Source organism: Lutra lutra, chromosome 18 (genome assembly GCF_902655055.1).
Source record: "Lutra lutra chromosome 18, mLutLut1.2, whole genome shotgun sequence".
In the NCBI taxonomy this organism is placed as follows: Eukaryota; Metazoa; Chordata; class Mammalia; order Carnivora; family Mustelidae; genus Lutra; species Lutra lutra.
This window is the reverse complement of record NC_062295.1, coordinates 26,157,060-26,171,769: the sequence shown is the minus strand read 5'-3', so window position 1 is coordinate 26,171,769 and position 14,710 is coordinate 26,157,060. Positions and strand designations below refer to the sequence as shown.

At 45.9% G+C, this 14,710-nt stretch overlaps 1 protein-coding gene across 3 annotated transcripts in view; it reads right to left on the bottom strand.

Annotated features, from left to right (window-relative positions):
* CALN1 (calneuron 1) overlaps positions 1-14,710 on the bottom strand; it is a 500,110-nt gene that overhangs the window by 163,592 nt on the left and 321,808 nt on the right. For all 3 annotated transcript variants that reach the window (XM_047714580.1, XM_047714579.1, XM_047714581.1), the window contains one exon: positions 8,058-8,170. In XM_047714580.1, coding sequence (XP_047570536.1) covers positions 8,058-8,170 — 113 coding nt within the window. The remainder of the gene's footprint in view (positions 1-8,057; positions 8,171-14,710) is intronic.

Here is a 14,710-nt window from a genome sequence, read left to right as displayed (position 1 = left end):
GTGAGCTTGAACTGTCTTGGTATGTTTGTTGAAATACGGACCAACTGACTGTTTTTCCTCATTCCACCTGTCTACTGTCCGGTTAGGAGGTTTCCATGTTGCTTTAGCAATGGTTTTCACATACATTTTCTTCTGTCAATTGCCATATTTGCCCTAATTACTTTGAAATATTCTTTAAATTTAATAGCTTAATACCTTTAAGATTTTACTTATTTGACAGAGAGAGAAAGAGAGTATGTGTGGGGGAAGGGGCAGAGGGAGAGAAAATGTCACGCAGACTCTGCCCTGGGCCAATCTCATGACCCTGGGATCATGACCTGAGCCAAAATCAAGGGTTGCATGCTTAACCAACAGAGCCACCCAGGTGCCCCAGTTTAAAACTTTTATGTATTACGGGGTATTTACCCTAAAGAAACAGATGTAGTAAACAGAAGGGCCATCTGTACCCCAATGTTCATAGCAGCAATGGCCACGGTCACCAAACAGTGGAAAGAACCAAGATGCCCTTCAACAGACGAATGGATAAGGAAGATGTGGTCCATATACACTATGGAGTATGATGTCTCCATCAGAAAGGATGAATACCCAACTTTTGTAGCAACATGGACGGGACTGGAAGAGATTATGCTGAGTGAGAAGTCAAGCAGAGAGAGTCAATTATCATATGGTTTCACTTATTTGTGGAGCATAACAAATAACATGGAGGACAAGGGGAGATGGAGAGGAGAAGGGAGTTGAGGGAAATTGGAAGGGGAGGTGAACCATGAGAGACTGTGGACTCTGAAAAACAATCTGAGGGTTTTGAAGGGGCGGGGGGTGGGAGGTTGGGGGATCCAGGTGGTGGGTATTATGGAGGGCATGTATCACATGGAGCACTGAGTGTGGTACATAAATAATGAATTCTGGAACACTGAGAAAAATAAAATTAAATTAAAAGAGAAACTTTTATGTATGGTTCTTCCACTGCTTTAATGCTTAGAAAGGCATTTCCTGCTTCGAAAACTAGCTACCTATTGACCTGTGGTTTCCCCACCTTTTAAAAACAGTTAAAACTTACAGACTAACAGCCAATCACACCCAAGAATAAGGATAAATAAAAGAAAACCCCCACTACCAAGGTCTAGGTCAGACCAGTAAGCGGGACCAGATGCCCGTCCCACATGCCAGACTCCCTAAAATCTCAGTGGCTCACGGGCTTTCAACCTGGAGCGGGCATCAGAGTCACCCAAGGAGCTTACTGTAATGCAGGCTGCTGGCCCCCCAGCCCCGGGTTTCTGCGTCAGTGTTCCTGGGATGGGGCGCCGACATTTGCATTTCTAACAAGTTCCAGGAGATGCTGGAGCTGCCCGTTCAGGAACCACACTTCAAGAACAAACGGCTGAGGCTAATGGTTTCCATACTCCATGTTTCACAGGTAAAACCACTTTGGGGATTCAAGCAGTTGCTGTCAATCTAACAGGCCTCGTGACGGGCCCCGCTTCTGGAAGATATTTAGGTTCTGTTCAATGACGAAGATCTGGGGCACAGCAGTTTGGGATCCAAAACTCAGACAAAATACTAGGGGGAGAACGATCCTGCTGGTGCCAGACTGGATGTGAGGAGAGACTCCGCCTCCTGGAATGCAATTTATTCTTAACACTCAGTAAAGATCTTGGGTGTTTTCTAGATCTCAGCCCCATGCAACAAATGCCCCACAGGACTATGATTTCTTCTGTTTCTTCGTTTGCTTGTCCTGCAAGCTTTACCAACAGTCAGCCTCGTGGGCCAGGTAATCTTTGCTTTTACAGATGAAAATACTGCAGATACTTAAGATTCTTGATGGAGCTGCATTTCCTTTCCTTTCATTTTCTTTTTCTGGTGATAGAATTAATGCATGCCCACTGCTGAGATTCCGGAAAATACAGGAAGATGGGATTACTCATTGTCCTATTGCACACAGCAAATCACTGTTAATGTTCTGATACATTTCTTTCCCGTACTTTTGTGCGTAACAGATCTGGGTCATAATGTAGCTTTTCGTAGTGCCCCCATTCATAGGGCCCAAGCATGGAATGTCAAGTGCTCTCAGTTGCCCATGAGTCAAGAACCTTAAGCACAGCTCTCTGCTCGTCTCGGCCACGGCCCGGGAGCGGGCACATGAATGTCCCAAGCAAAAGCCTGGGACTTGGGCTGGGAAGGACTGATCTTCAGATCAGAGCACAGGTCAGCGACCAGGAGTCTGGGACCATAGCAGAGATGGAAAAACAGGGAAGGCATGAGACCAGAGCAAGGGTCTGGGATGGAGGGACAGAGGCCAAACCTGGAGAGGTTCCTGTGGAACAGCTGCAGGTGCTTTACTAAATCTGCTGTGTTTTCTCCCACCAGATGGGGAGGAGTGGACAGCCAGAAAGAAGCCGAGCAGGCCTGGCATTGGAGAAGTCAGCGTAGCAGCCCTTGATCTGGACCAAATCTGGGGATGGGCATCCCACACATGCTTATGGGAGGACAACTTACAGTGTCTTGGACATCGCACATGGCCGTGAGATTAGCGAGCTATGACAGTGACCGGCTCGCATATGCGTAGGCAAGTGAGGCTCAGGACGGTCAGACAATACTCTGGGGCATGCTCGGAACCCAGGGAGCCCCTATAAGTTTCCTGTTTCTTGACCCCCAGCTTCGGACGTGTTACCGTACACCCAGCGGCATCCAGCAAACGGACCCATTTGCTCATATATTTATGTGTTTTATTTAAGACAGAAAGTCTAAACCAGTGAAGACTCGACACATCCGCATTGTTGTGGTATATAAAAATCTGGTAGCGAAGGAGCCTTAGGTGTTTTACCTGTACTCCCAGGAAGACAAACAAATCTCAGCTCTCCTCGCTAAGACGGACTCCTCTCTCTCTTCAGTGGGAGAAGAGTTTAACAGAAGTGTTGGCTGGACCCCCGGGCTGGGAGAGCTGTTTGATACGCCCAGATCCCTGCCACCATCCTCGCCCTAGCATGCTGTCTGCAAACGCGGTGCAGATCAGCTCTGCGCAGGGCTGCTGGCTGTGCAAAGCATGAACTAATGGCAGAACAGCAGTGACTCGAGGACCCCACCCCCTTGCAGACGCTATCAACCCAAAACACCGAGCGTTCAAACCACCCCGTCCTGAGTCCCAGCCCCTTCCAGCCTTTCCTGGCCTCCTCTCCACTGTCAACACACAACAAGTCCTAAGGCTGACTTCAAACACCGTTCCACATCTCCTCCCCAAGCAGACCGTTGCAGTGACGGGAAACACACAGAAACGTGATGAATGAAGGGTGAGAATATAATAAAGATTCCTAGCAATTATTATCTGCTACATAAGAGAGAGGGTCTGCACCGGCTGCCCAGAAATCTAGGTGCCTCAACCTCAGAGGGCTGTGTACCCTGGGAGGCCAGAGACCCTGGGGTACGGCCCTCGGATCATCCTCTTTGGGAAGGAGTCTGTGCTCGTAGCCAATTACATCCCACCTTCACTGATAACCAATTTCCTGCACTGAGCCAGCAGCTCATAACTTTTAGGATGAGCACCAGCTGATAAAAAGCTGTTGAGCAGAATCCCAGTTGATTTTATTTTCCTCTTGGCACTGTCGGCTAGAACGCCAGTGAGGAGGGAGCACAGGGAAATGGTTTCAATTAGCAAGATGAGCCTCGTGCCTGCTAGGATCACTTCTCAGAACACAGAGAACGGCCGTGGTCACAGGTTTTCTCTGAGGTAGGAAGAAACCAAAGGCTGGGGAAAACCAAAGGCTGTATGGCAATGTCAGACCAGAAGCTGAAGCCAATTACAGAGTCTTTACCCTCTGCGGTGGCCAGTCTCCAAGATGGCCCCAACGACTGGTGGCTCTGGGTATTCGCCAGGAGGTGTTCCTCTCCCTCGCCGAACAGGAATGGCTGTGTACCCAAGAGGATGTTCCAGAAACGATGGAGTTTGACCTCCAAGAGGAGGCCGTACACAGCACCATCTCCTCTGCCTTGTGCTCTCTTGCATCTTGTTTTGAGGGACGCCAGCTGCCGTGTCATGAAGGTACTCGAGCAGCACCATGGAGGGGTCCATGTGGCAAGGACCCGAGGCCTCCTGCCAACAGCCCATGTCACCTTGCCAGCCACATGGGTAAGCCACCTTGAAGCACCTCCTCCAGCCCCAGTCAAGCCTTCAAATGATCACAGCTCCAGCCACCACCTTGACTGCCACCTCACAACACTGCGCCAGAACCACTCAGCTAGCTGCTTTCACATTCCTGACCCACAGAAACCATGATATTGGACACATTTATTGTTGTTTTATATTACAACCTATGGTGTAATATATTTTGCGGCAAACAGATCAGTCATGCACCCTACCAAGTATACTATCCTACCTACCTATATCTACAAGAAACCAAGGTCATATTAAAAAGTATTCATCATCATTGGCCATCAGGGAAATTCATATCAAAACCTCAATGAGATATCAATTCTTATACCAGTGAGAACGGCCACAATCAACAGGACAGGAAACAACAAGTGTTGGAGAGGATGTGGAGAAAGGGGAACCCTCTTATACTGTTGGTGGGAATGCACGTTGGTGCAGCCACTTTGGAGAACAGTGTGGAGATTCCTGAAGAAATGAAAAATAGAGCTTCCCTATGACCCTGCAATTGCACTACCGGGTATTTACCCCAAAGAGACAGATGTAGTGAAAAGAAGGGCCACATGCACCCCAATGTTCATAGCAGCAATGGCCACAGTCGCCAAACTGTGGAAAGAACCAAGATGCCCTTCAACGGACGAATGGATAAGGAAGATGTGGTCCATATACACTATGGAGTATGATGCCTCCATCAGAAAGGATGAATACCCAACTTTTGTATCAACATGGACGGGACTGGAAGAGATTATGCTGAGTGAAGTAAGTCAAGCAGAGAGAGTCAATCATCATATGGTTTCACTTATTTGTGCAGCATAAGGAATAACACGGAGGACAAGGGGAGATGGAGAGGAGAAGGAAGTTGGGGGAAATTGGAGGGGGAGACGAACCATGAGAGACTATGGACTCTGAGAAACAGAGAGTTTGGGAGAGGGTTGGGGGGATGGGTGAGCCTGGTGGTGGGATTAAGGTGGGCACGTGTTGCGTGGAGCACTGGGTGTGGGGCATAAACAATGAATCTTGGAACACTGGAAAAATAAAGTAAAATTAAAATAAAAAAATAAATTAAAAAACCTGACTTCATCCCTGGTGGGAACCCTTGCCAGAATCTCTTAAGTAAACAATCTTCTCCTTGCTAGAGTATCAGTACCTCCTGATATCAATATCCCCTGCCTGGATATTCAGAGGCAGAAAACTGCCGTTCCCCTGTTCTTCTATATCATCTTCAACCATTGTAGTAAAGTAAACACATGCATACGCGTGCATATACAAACATTCGCACACACAGAGCTTTCTCTTAAACCTGAAAAATCACTCAAGCACTGGGAAGATGCACTTTTTTCCCAGGAAGAACTGGATGCGCGGAATGTTTTAGAGTACCATTTATTCACTCTGTCTCCGAATGGACAGATGGAGGGGGCAGTGTGGGAGGGTACAGCTGACTACTGAGAATTGATAGCTGTCTCTGTTCTCCTCTGCTAGTCATAAAATTCTGAGCTGTGTGAGGACCAACAGGAGAGGAAAGCCAATGCCACGGTGTCCATGCATTCCTGCATTCATTTAAATATTTCAGGATACAATTTTCCCCCTTACTCACTTTTACCCAACCTGTTTGTGTCCTCAGATGAGGAAGAGGATCTTTAATATAAGGCAAAAATAGAGAATTTGCAAGCATCATAGTATGTCCATATTATGCTAGAGGCAGTCAAGACAGAGAAATATTTCCTTGCTGTGTATGTGTTCAACTACGAAGAACCTGGAAGATGTGAGGTTTCCTCTTAAGAGTTAGATTAAATACTGGGAGCTCCTCGCCCTCCAAGATGGGGGTCGGGAAGAGCGCTCAGAGCCTAGAAGGCAGGTGGCATTCTTCCAGGCTACAGGTGGCCATAAAGGCAGAGGCAAAGGGGAGAGAGAGCACTCAGAGTGGGGAATAAAGCATGGCCCAGAAGAAAGAAATCAGGCAGAGAAGGAACTCCGGAATGTTCACCAGAGTGGATCTGTATGGGCTGAAACCTGGCCTGGTGAGAAACATGTTTCCCCATCTTTTTAACTATGTGTTCATTTTTTTTTTTCTGCCAAAGGCCTCTACCTGTCTGTCCTTCCAAGTGTTGAGTCACACCTGAAGGGTTGCATAAGCAGTGCGATATTCTTGTCACTTGGCAAGTAGGACCACGGAGGTCCTGGGGAGAGTCAGGGCTGATCACAACCTCAGTCTGGGGAGGCAGTCTGGGGACACCTTCTTGTGTCTCACTCTCCCCTGTCCCTGGACGTCTTCTAGAACCAGGTCCTGCCTCTCTGCTCGTCTTCATTTATGCAACTGCTCTTGATGGGCTCCTCCTCGCCTGTGATTTCACCCACCAGCTCTGATGGATAATAAATCTGGATGTCCAGCCCCAGCCTCTTGTCCACGATCTGCCCCTGCATGTAGCTGGGCAAAGACTTGCCTCCCTCTCTCAGTTGTCTGACCCTCACCTCACACTCAAAGCGCCCAACTCAGAATTCAACTTCCACACAAAGACTTCTTCTCTCCATGATCTTATCCCTGCCATTCGGGAACCCTGGGATCATCTCAAGTCTTCTCTTCGCTCAGGCCCTAAAACCATTCTGCCAGTGAGGTCTGAGGTTTCTCCCTTCAACCCAACGTCTAATGACTCAGCCGTGCGCGCGGCCCCTACTCCGTTCAGACGCACCGTGACAAGCCTGGAACACCCCTTTTGATCCTTTGTCACTTCCGGCCGTATTTCAAAGTTTGAAGCAAGTACCTCCATTTCCCCAAGTCTTATCCAACCCCTCAAGATCACATCTGTCTACTTTCTGGGACTGCTATTCATTCTCCTCAAAAAAATAGTTATGGACGATCCATTGTGTACACTGTGTGAGGAGCTGAGGATGCCTACAAATGATCAGTCTAGGAACCGCCACACCAAGAATCGCTTCTGTGTTTTTTCTCTCTTCAGAGCGTTTCCCCACCAAGTTCTTAAACAGCCAGGGCTGTGTCTTCAATGTCTTTAGTGAAAGCCAGTGACAGACTGCAGGGCCCATAATGTGCTCTTACCGAGTGCTTATTGGTCATGTACAAGATGGCAGCAGAGTAAGACCAGAAATACATGTCACCTGCAATGTTTACCTAGATTAGAGAATTATCTTTGGCTAAGGAAAAAAAAAAACACATCAAGAAATTAAAGAAACCGCGCCGTATTGGAGTGGCGTTTTACATGCATAACCAACAATTCAATTTAACATGACAAAATATTCCACTCACATTTTAAAAACAGTGGTTGATAACCTGTTTCCCAAATTCCATAGTCATGAACTGAGAGTCACATATTAAGACCAAAGAACTAATATAAAATTGATTCATAGCATCTTAATAATTTGAACGTACATATTTGAAATGTCCCAAGAGATTTTACAAGACAGAAATAGGAGGAAATCGAGCAACATCAAAAACAAATTCTTAGGTAAAACCATTCTGTTCTATTAAGGACTAGGGTATCGATAGGCTCTAAACACATGAGACAACCCGGCCATCCTTTCAGCAAAAGGATGTCTTGGAACCAGGGATAGAACAGGGCTTAGGCGATACCAATGGCATACTTTCTAAGGATCCCCAAGAAAGAAACATTTGTGACTCAGAAGTGGAGGAATATCATTTCCCCCAAATGTAAAACTATTTCTGGTATAAAGAAAAATTAGAGAGATAGTCTGCTCATCCAAACCTCAAATGAGTATAGTTTTGATACTTTGTCCAGAGAATCTAGTACGGACCTCCACTTAGACTTCCGGTTCAAGGAAGCTATGTCGCTCTAGCCCAGAAGAGATCATCACATGCTGAACAGAAGCTCAAGAATTCAGAGTCAAAAGTTAGTCCCAGGCATATGTCTACTGCCAAATTTAATTAAAAAAAAAAATTTGTACTCACCTGCCAGAATATGCTATCTATTGTGTTTCCAAGAAAACCATCGCGACCTTCTGAAGACACCAGTTTGGGGCCAAGAATTGTCATGAATTCATCAAAGTCCACCTGGCCATCCCCTGGAAGAAGAAAATACCAATGTTGAAATGCTGTTGAAACTGACCTGCTGCACCTGATGAAATAAACATCGCCTCGCTTTTCTTTATCCCATGACCTCAATGGGTGAAGAGCTGGGGGCATCAAAAAAAACTGCCCCACGTTCTTAAATACCACGAGGAACACAAGATACTGGCAATATCAGTACATCTAATACCACACATTCTGAGTTATTTGCCAGTATTTCCACATCTAAATGCCCAACCAGCTCTCCCCCCCACCCGACTTAAATGGCCACCCCTCATGCCTGCTGTACCTTTTGGACGCAAACCGCCTAGCAGTGCATGTGATGGACTCAAACCACCTAGCAGTACATGTGACAGAAAGTGCAGCTTTCCCCCGCTCTTCGTTCCTATCACTCACACATACACTGAGACACCAAGTCCTTCATCTCTTCTATGCCTGTGCCTGCTCTACCCCCCTGGTCACTTCAATCTCCAGTCCCTTCTCGAAGACTGTGATGGGAAAATGTCTGCAAGTATTAATGTACCTAGTGATAACTACAACATTACTAGCGTTTGGCTGTCTGCTCTCACGCTCTGACCTCCACACTCTCTCCCACACAGAAGTTTGCCTCCCCAAAAGCATAGCTGATGATGCTTTATAAATGTCCATGGCGTCTTTGACCCAACATAAGGAAACCACTTCAAGATGGCATTCGAGTCCCACTATGTTCTTCACTGTCCTTTGCTCCCCACCTCTGAACAAAGTGCCATGCTTTTGCCAAACCTCATGCCCCTGTACATGCTGTTCCCTCCATCCAGGATGCCTTCCCCACTTGTCTACCTGATGAACACCATCTCGTTCTCTAAGATGGAACTTAAATACCGTGCTCTCTTTTCGGTTTTTCCTTCTGACCCTCATCTCACTAGCCAGCGTTGTCTCTCCCTCTACCCTCACGTGCGTCTGTCATAGAACTTATCAGCTGTATCTCAGCCACGGGTCTGCATGCCTTTTCCACACCTGCACTGTGAGCTCTGCAAAGTCAGGGACCCAGTCTGAAACTTCTTTGTGCATCGTCCACAATGGCGGGCACTCAGCACGTACTTACAGAATGATTGAATGATACCCCTTGCCTGTTTTCCCTTTGCTCAGCTCTGCATCTTATATCTGACACTAGATGAAAGTCTAGTGTCGGATCTACCTTAGATCTGACACTAAAAGTTGAACTTGAGCCAACTTGGACGAAAACAGACCTGAGGGTACTGTCCAAGCCTCCATGACTCATCAGTGTGGCATTCTGCGCCCTTAGAACTGCTCCAGAGGGCGTCTCCACCAAGAGCGCACCACATGTTGGTCCAGCTGGTGCAGACAGCCCAGGTGTCTGCACACAGGTTTGCCAAAGTGCGCACACATCGATTGACTCCCAGAGGGCAACTGCCTTCAAACAGCCCTCATTCAAAACCTGCTTCAAAAAGCTGAGCAGAGGGGCGCCTGGGTGGCTCAGTGGGTTAGAGCCTCTGCTGGGATCAAGCCCCGCATCAGGCTCTCTGCTCCGTGAAGAGCCTGCTTCCTCCTCTCTCTCTGCCTGCCTCTCTGCCTACTTGTGATCTCTGTCAAATAAATAAATGTTTAAAAAAAAAAAGCTGAGCAGATGTCATCATCAAGATGCCAATAATTTAGAAAAAGAAGTCCAGAAACATATTGCAGTATAGATTAAAAAAACCTGAGTGGGTAAGGGAGGAGTGACAAATCAGTGGGAAAGGAAAAGATTCAGCACCAAATGGGTTGGGCCATCACTGGGCTACTGAAGGGGACTGGTTTACCCCTCACCATTCAACAGGATAGAGGATCTAAAAGATCACCCTCAAAATAAATAAATTAATGAATTAAATTCCACCTTCAAATATTAATTTATTAAATCCCATCCTCACCGGTCATCATGAGAAAGCTAATCAAGCAAAAGTGAGGTACCATCCTTCCTCTCAAATTAACAAATACTTCTAGAAAGAATACTGCTCAATGTTTGTAGAAATATAGGGAAGAGATGGGCTCTCTTATGCCTTCCCAGTACACTCGTCCCAGATACCAATGGACAGTATTTAAGATGCTATAACATGCTGATTCCTTTTGACCTTATAACTTCACATTTTTAAGAAAAATACAAGGCAAGGGAACTGCCTTACATTTGCCCCCAAACAGTCATCCAGTCTCTGTGAAAGTGGGAAATTGGAAGGTGTAGGAAAAGGAGAAGGGCCCCGTCTTCCTGGCATTCACACTAAGCTAGCTCCATGGGGCTCTGAATCTCAGACAGACACACGCTTGTTAAACATTGGCACTGACCCTCGGCTCACCCCAAATCAGCCCGACTCATCTGGAGCTAGATGGCCAGCACTCTCAGCCTAGAGTACACATTCTCCATAGAAACAGTATCACCCTCAATGAGGTGAAAATGGATTCCTGGGAGACAGACAATCTTAGATATCACAATGGTTTGTGGCTCTCCTTTGGGCCACAGGACATAAACAGATGTACAATATATCTGTGCTTCTAAAATTTCACAGCGCAAGGCAACTAGGGAAACCAATTTCATAAAAGGCTCCTAGTGGTGAGGTAGCTCCAAAAAAGGAGGAGGAGGACGGAAGTCCAGAAACAGTGGGCAGGAACATGCCCCAAGTACTATGGATGCCCTTCTCTAGCCCTCCGCCCGGAATGTTGTTCTATAAAGCAGAGAGCATCATCCCAAATGTCTGTTACCCATGGCGACATCTAACAGTTCACAAAGGCGAGGAAGCTCAAGGGCATGGATCACGTTCTATGATGTCCTAATGAGACCTTAACTAAAATCTATCCACCAAGCTGCATCACTTAAGCTCCCGGCTATAGTGTAGTGAGTAATGCTTTCTCTCATTTGGGGGCCTAAGGGGGAGATGGTCAAAGCCAGGAGAACAGGACTATCTTTGAACAGTCCACCTTCCAGGTAGGAGGAGAGAGGCCACCCACCTCTCTGAAACTTCCCCCAGGAGCACAGTGGTCTAGAACTGGTGTGTTTCCAGGGTCCACATGGAGCTGCTGTCAAAGTCACTGGGGACCGTTCACAGATGGGCCCTTGGCTGAGAACCCCAAACTGAAAGCTGACATGCAGAAATGATGGCCCCCATGAGGGTAGCAGCCTGCTCGCTCCTCAAATGCTTGGCCAGAGAGAAAGTTCTGGGCAAGGACTGCTCAGGGCCCTATCGCAAATGCCAACTACAGTCAGTGCACAGTACAGGCGTCTCACCACAGACTCAGCTGGTGGGAGAATTTGCTTCTTACTATTTCATAGAGGACTCAGGAACTTCAGACGTTTTTGTAATCAAAATATGATCCCCCTAAAAGGGAGGGGGGCAAGATGGTAGAGGAGTAGGAGACTGAAATATCCTTAGGTCTCAGGAGTTCAGCCAGTTAGTTATCAAACCATCCCAAACACCTACAAACCCAACAGGAGATGGAAGAGAACAAGAGCAGCGATTCCAGGAGCATAAAAGCGACCACGTTCCAGCAGGCAGACCGGCCACACGTGGGAGGATGGACTGTCGGGGAGGGGTGGCTCCTGGCTGGTGGCAGGGCCAGACCGTATAGGCATTGCTCCATGGGGGGATGTCGCTGCAAGGGCCCTTGCGGGGACAGCGCGGCCTTTCAGGTCCCGCAGGATCACAGGATGGGGGTCTGAGGGTGGCAGAGCACGCAGGGACCGGAGCGGGGAAGCCAGTGGCAGAGACAGAGCTGAGGCAGGGCTCTCAGCTCGGGGTCCCCTTCACCCAGGACCGAGGCGCAGTCGGGCCACGGCTCTCCGCGCAGGGACCCCACACGTGGCGGATGTGGGCACACTCACCGTCCTTCTCCGGGACGAGCGGGCAGGAGTACGTGACGGGAAGCTGCAGGGTTTGCAGACTCCAGACGGGGCCGTGTCAGAGACAGAGACACTCGCTCGGTCACAGGCCGGGGAGCTTGGAGCATGGCGGAGACCAGGGACACAGAAAGGACAAACGGCTTTTTTCCGAGAGCACGCTGAGGAGGGGGTCCTGAGCTCTCAGCTCCTGCAGGGCCAGAGACCGGGCGCCGCCATTTTTATTCTCCTCCCAAGCTCTACGGAAAGCGCTCAGGGAACAAAAGCTCCCAGCGGGAACCAAAGCAGGTGACCTAGCCGCGGATGGAATTCTGCCTCAGGCAAATATTTCTGAGAATCACTGCAATGGACCCCTCCCCAAGAAGATCAGCAAAAACACCCAGCCAAGACCACGTTCACCCATCAATGAGAACTGGGGGAATCCAGAGCTAGGGGAAAACAACACAGAGAACTCATGGCTTTTCCCCCCATGATTCTTTATCTTTCTAAGTTAAATTTTTAGAATTTTTTTCTTATTCTATTTTTAAAAATTTCTCTTGTTTCCTATTTTAACCTTTTTCTATTTTATCTTTTTAAAAATCTTTTTAAATTTTCACAGTTATAGTCATATTCTATCCGTTCATTGTATTTAACCTTATTTTTGTATACATACAAGATTTTTTTTTTATTTTGGGATACAATTTCTTCTAATAGATCAAAATATACCCTAAATCTAGTACATGGTTTTGGTCTAGTCTCCAGCCTGATCACATTCTTTCTTCTTTTTTTTTCTTTTTTCAACCAACATATCAATTCCTTTTTTAGAATCTTTTTTCATTTTCATCTTTACAGTCATATTCCATCCCTTCATCGTATTTATCCTTATTTTTTTGTATTTATATAAGTTTTTCTTTCTTTAAAATTTTCGGAGGTAGTTTCTTCTAACAGACCAGAATACCCTCCGCCCCCCAAAATTAAGTCTGTGGCTCTCTTCTATTCACCAATCTAATATTTTATTTTCCTTTTTCCACCCTTTCTTCTCCCCCTGGTTTTGAGTCTCTTCTGATTTGATTAGTGTACATTTTTCTGGGGTGGTTGCTACCCTTTAAGTATTTTGTTCTCTCACTCATCTATTTTTATCTGGATAAAATGAAAAGGCAGAAAAAGTCATCTTAAAAAAAAAAAAAAGAAAGAACAAGAGGCAGTACCAAAGCCTAAGGATCTAATCAATATGGACACTGGTAATATGTCAGAACCAGAGTTCAGAATGATGATTATCAAGGTGCTAGCTGGAGTAAAAAAAAAAAAGCATGGAAGATATTAGAGAATCCCTTTCTGGAGCAATAAAAGCCCTTTCTGGAAAAATAAAAGAACTAAAATCTAACCATGTTGAAATCAAAAAAGCTATTAATGAGGTGCAATAAAAAATGGAGGCTTTTACTGCTAGGTTAATGAGACAGAAGGGAGAATTAGTGATACAGAAGACCAAATGATGGAGAACAAAGAAGCTGAGCAAAAGAGAGACAAACAACTACTGGACCACGATGGGAATTCGAGAGGTAAGTGATACCATGAGATGAAACAATATTAGAATAATTGGGATCCCAAAAGGAGAAGAAAGAGAAAGGGGGGCAGAAGGTATATTGGACCAAATTATAGTAGAAAATTTCCCTAATTTAGTGAACGAAACAATTATCAAAATCCAGGAGGCACAGAGAACCTCCACCAAAATCAATAAAAATAGGCCCACACCCTGTCACTTAATAGTAAAATTTACAAGTCTTAGTGACAAAGAAAAAATCCTGAAAGCAGCTGGGGGCAATACGTCTATAATCTACAATGGTAGAAATATTAGATTGCCAGTAAACCTATCCACAGAGACCTGGCAGACCAGAAAGGACTGGCATGATATATTCAGAGCACTAAACAAGAAAAATATGCAGCGAAGAATACTATATCCAGTTAGGCTGTCACTGAAAATAGAAGGGAGAGGAAAAAAAAGGTCCCGGGACAAACAAAAACTAAAAGAATTTCGAAACATCAAACTAACCCTACAGGAAATATTGAAAGGGATCCTCTAAGCAAAGAGAGAGCCTAAATGTAACATAGACCAGAAAGGAATGGAGACAATATACAGTAACAGTCACCTTACAGGCAATACAATGGCACTAAATTCATATCATTCAGTAGTTACCCTGAATGCAAATGGGCTAAATGTCCCAATCATAAGACACAGGGTACCAGAATGGATTAAAAAAACAAAACCCATTTATATGCCATCTGCAAGAAACTCATTTTAGACCCAAAGACACCTCCAAATTTAAAGTGAGGGGCATGGACATCAAAAGAAAGCTGGGGTAGCAATCCTCGTATCAGATAAATTAGATTTTTAAGCCAAAGACTATCATAACAGATGAGGAAGGACACTATATCATACTCAAAGGGTCTGTCCAATAAGAAGATCTAACAATTTTAAATATCTATGCCCCTAACATGGGAGCAGCCAAATACATAAACCAATTAATAACAAAATCAAAGAAACACGTCGACAATAATACAATAATAATAGGGGACTTTAACACCCCCCTCACTGAAATAGATCATATAAGCAAAAGATCAACAAGGAAATAAAGGCTTTTAATGACATACTGGGCCAGATGGACATCACAGATATATTCAGAACATTCCATCCCAA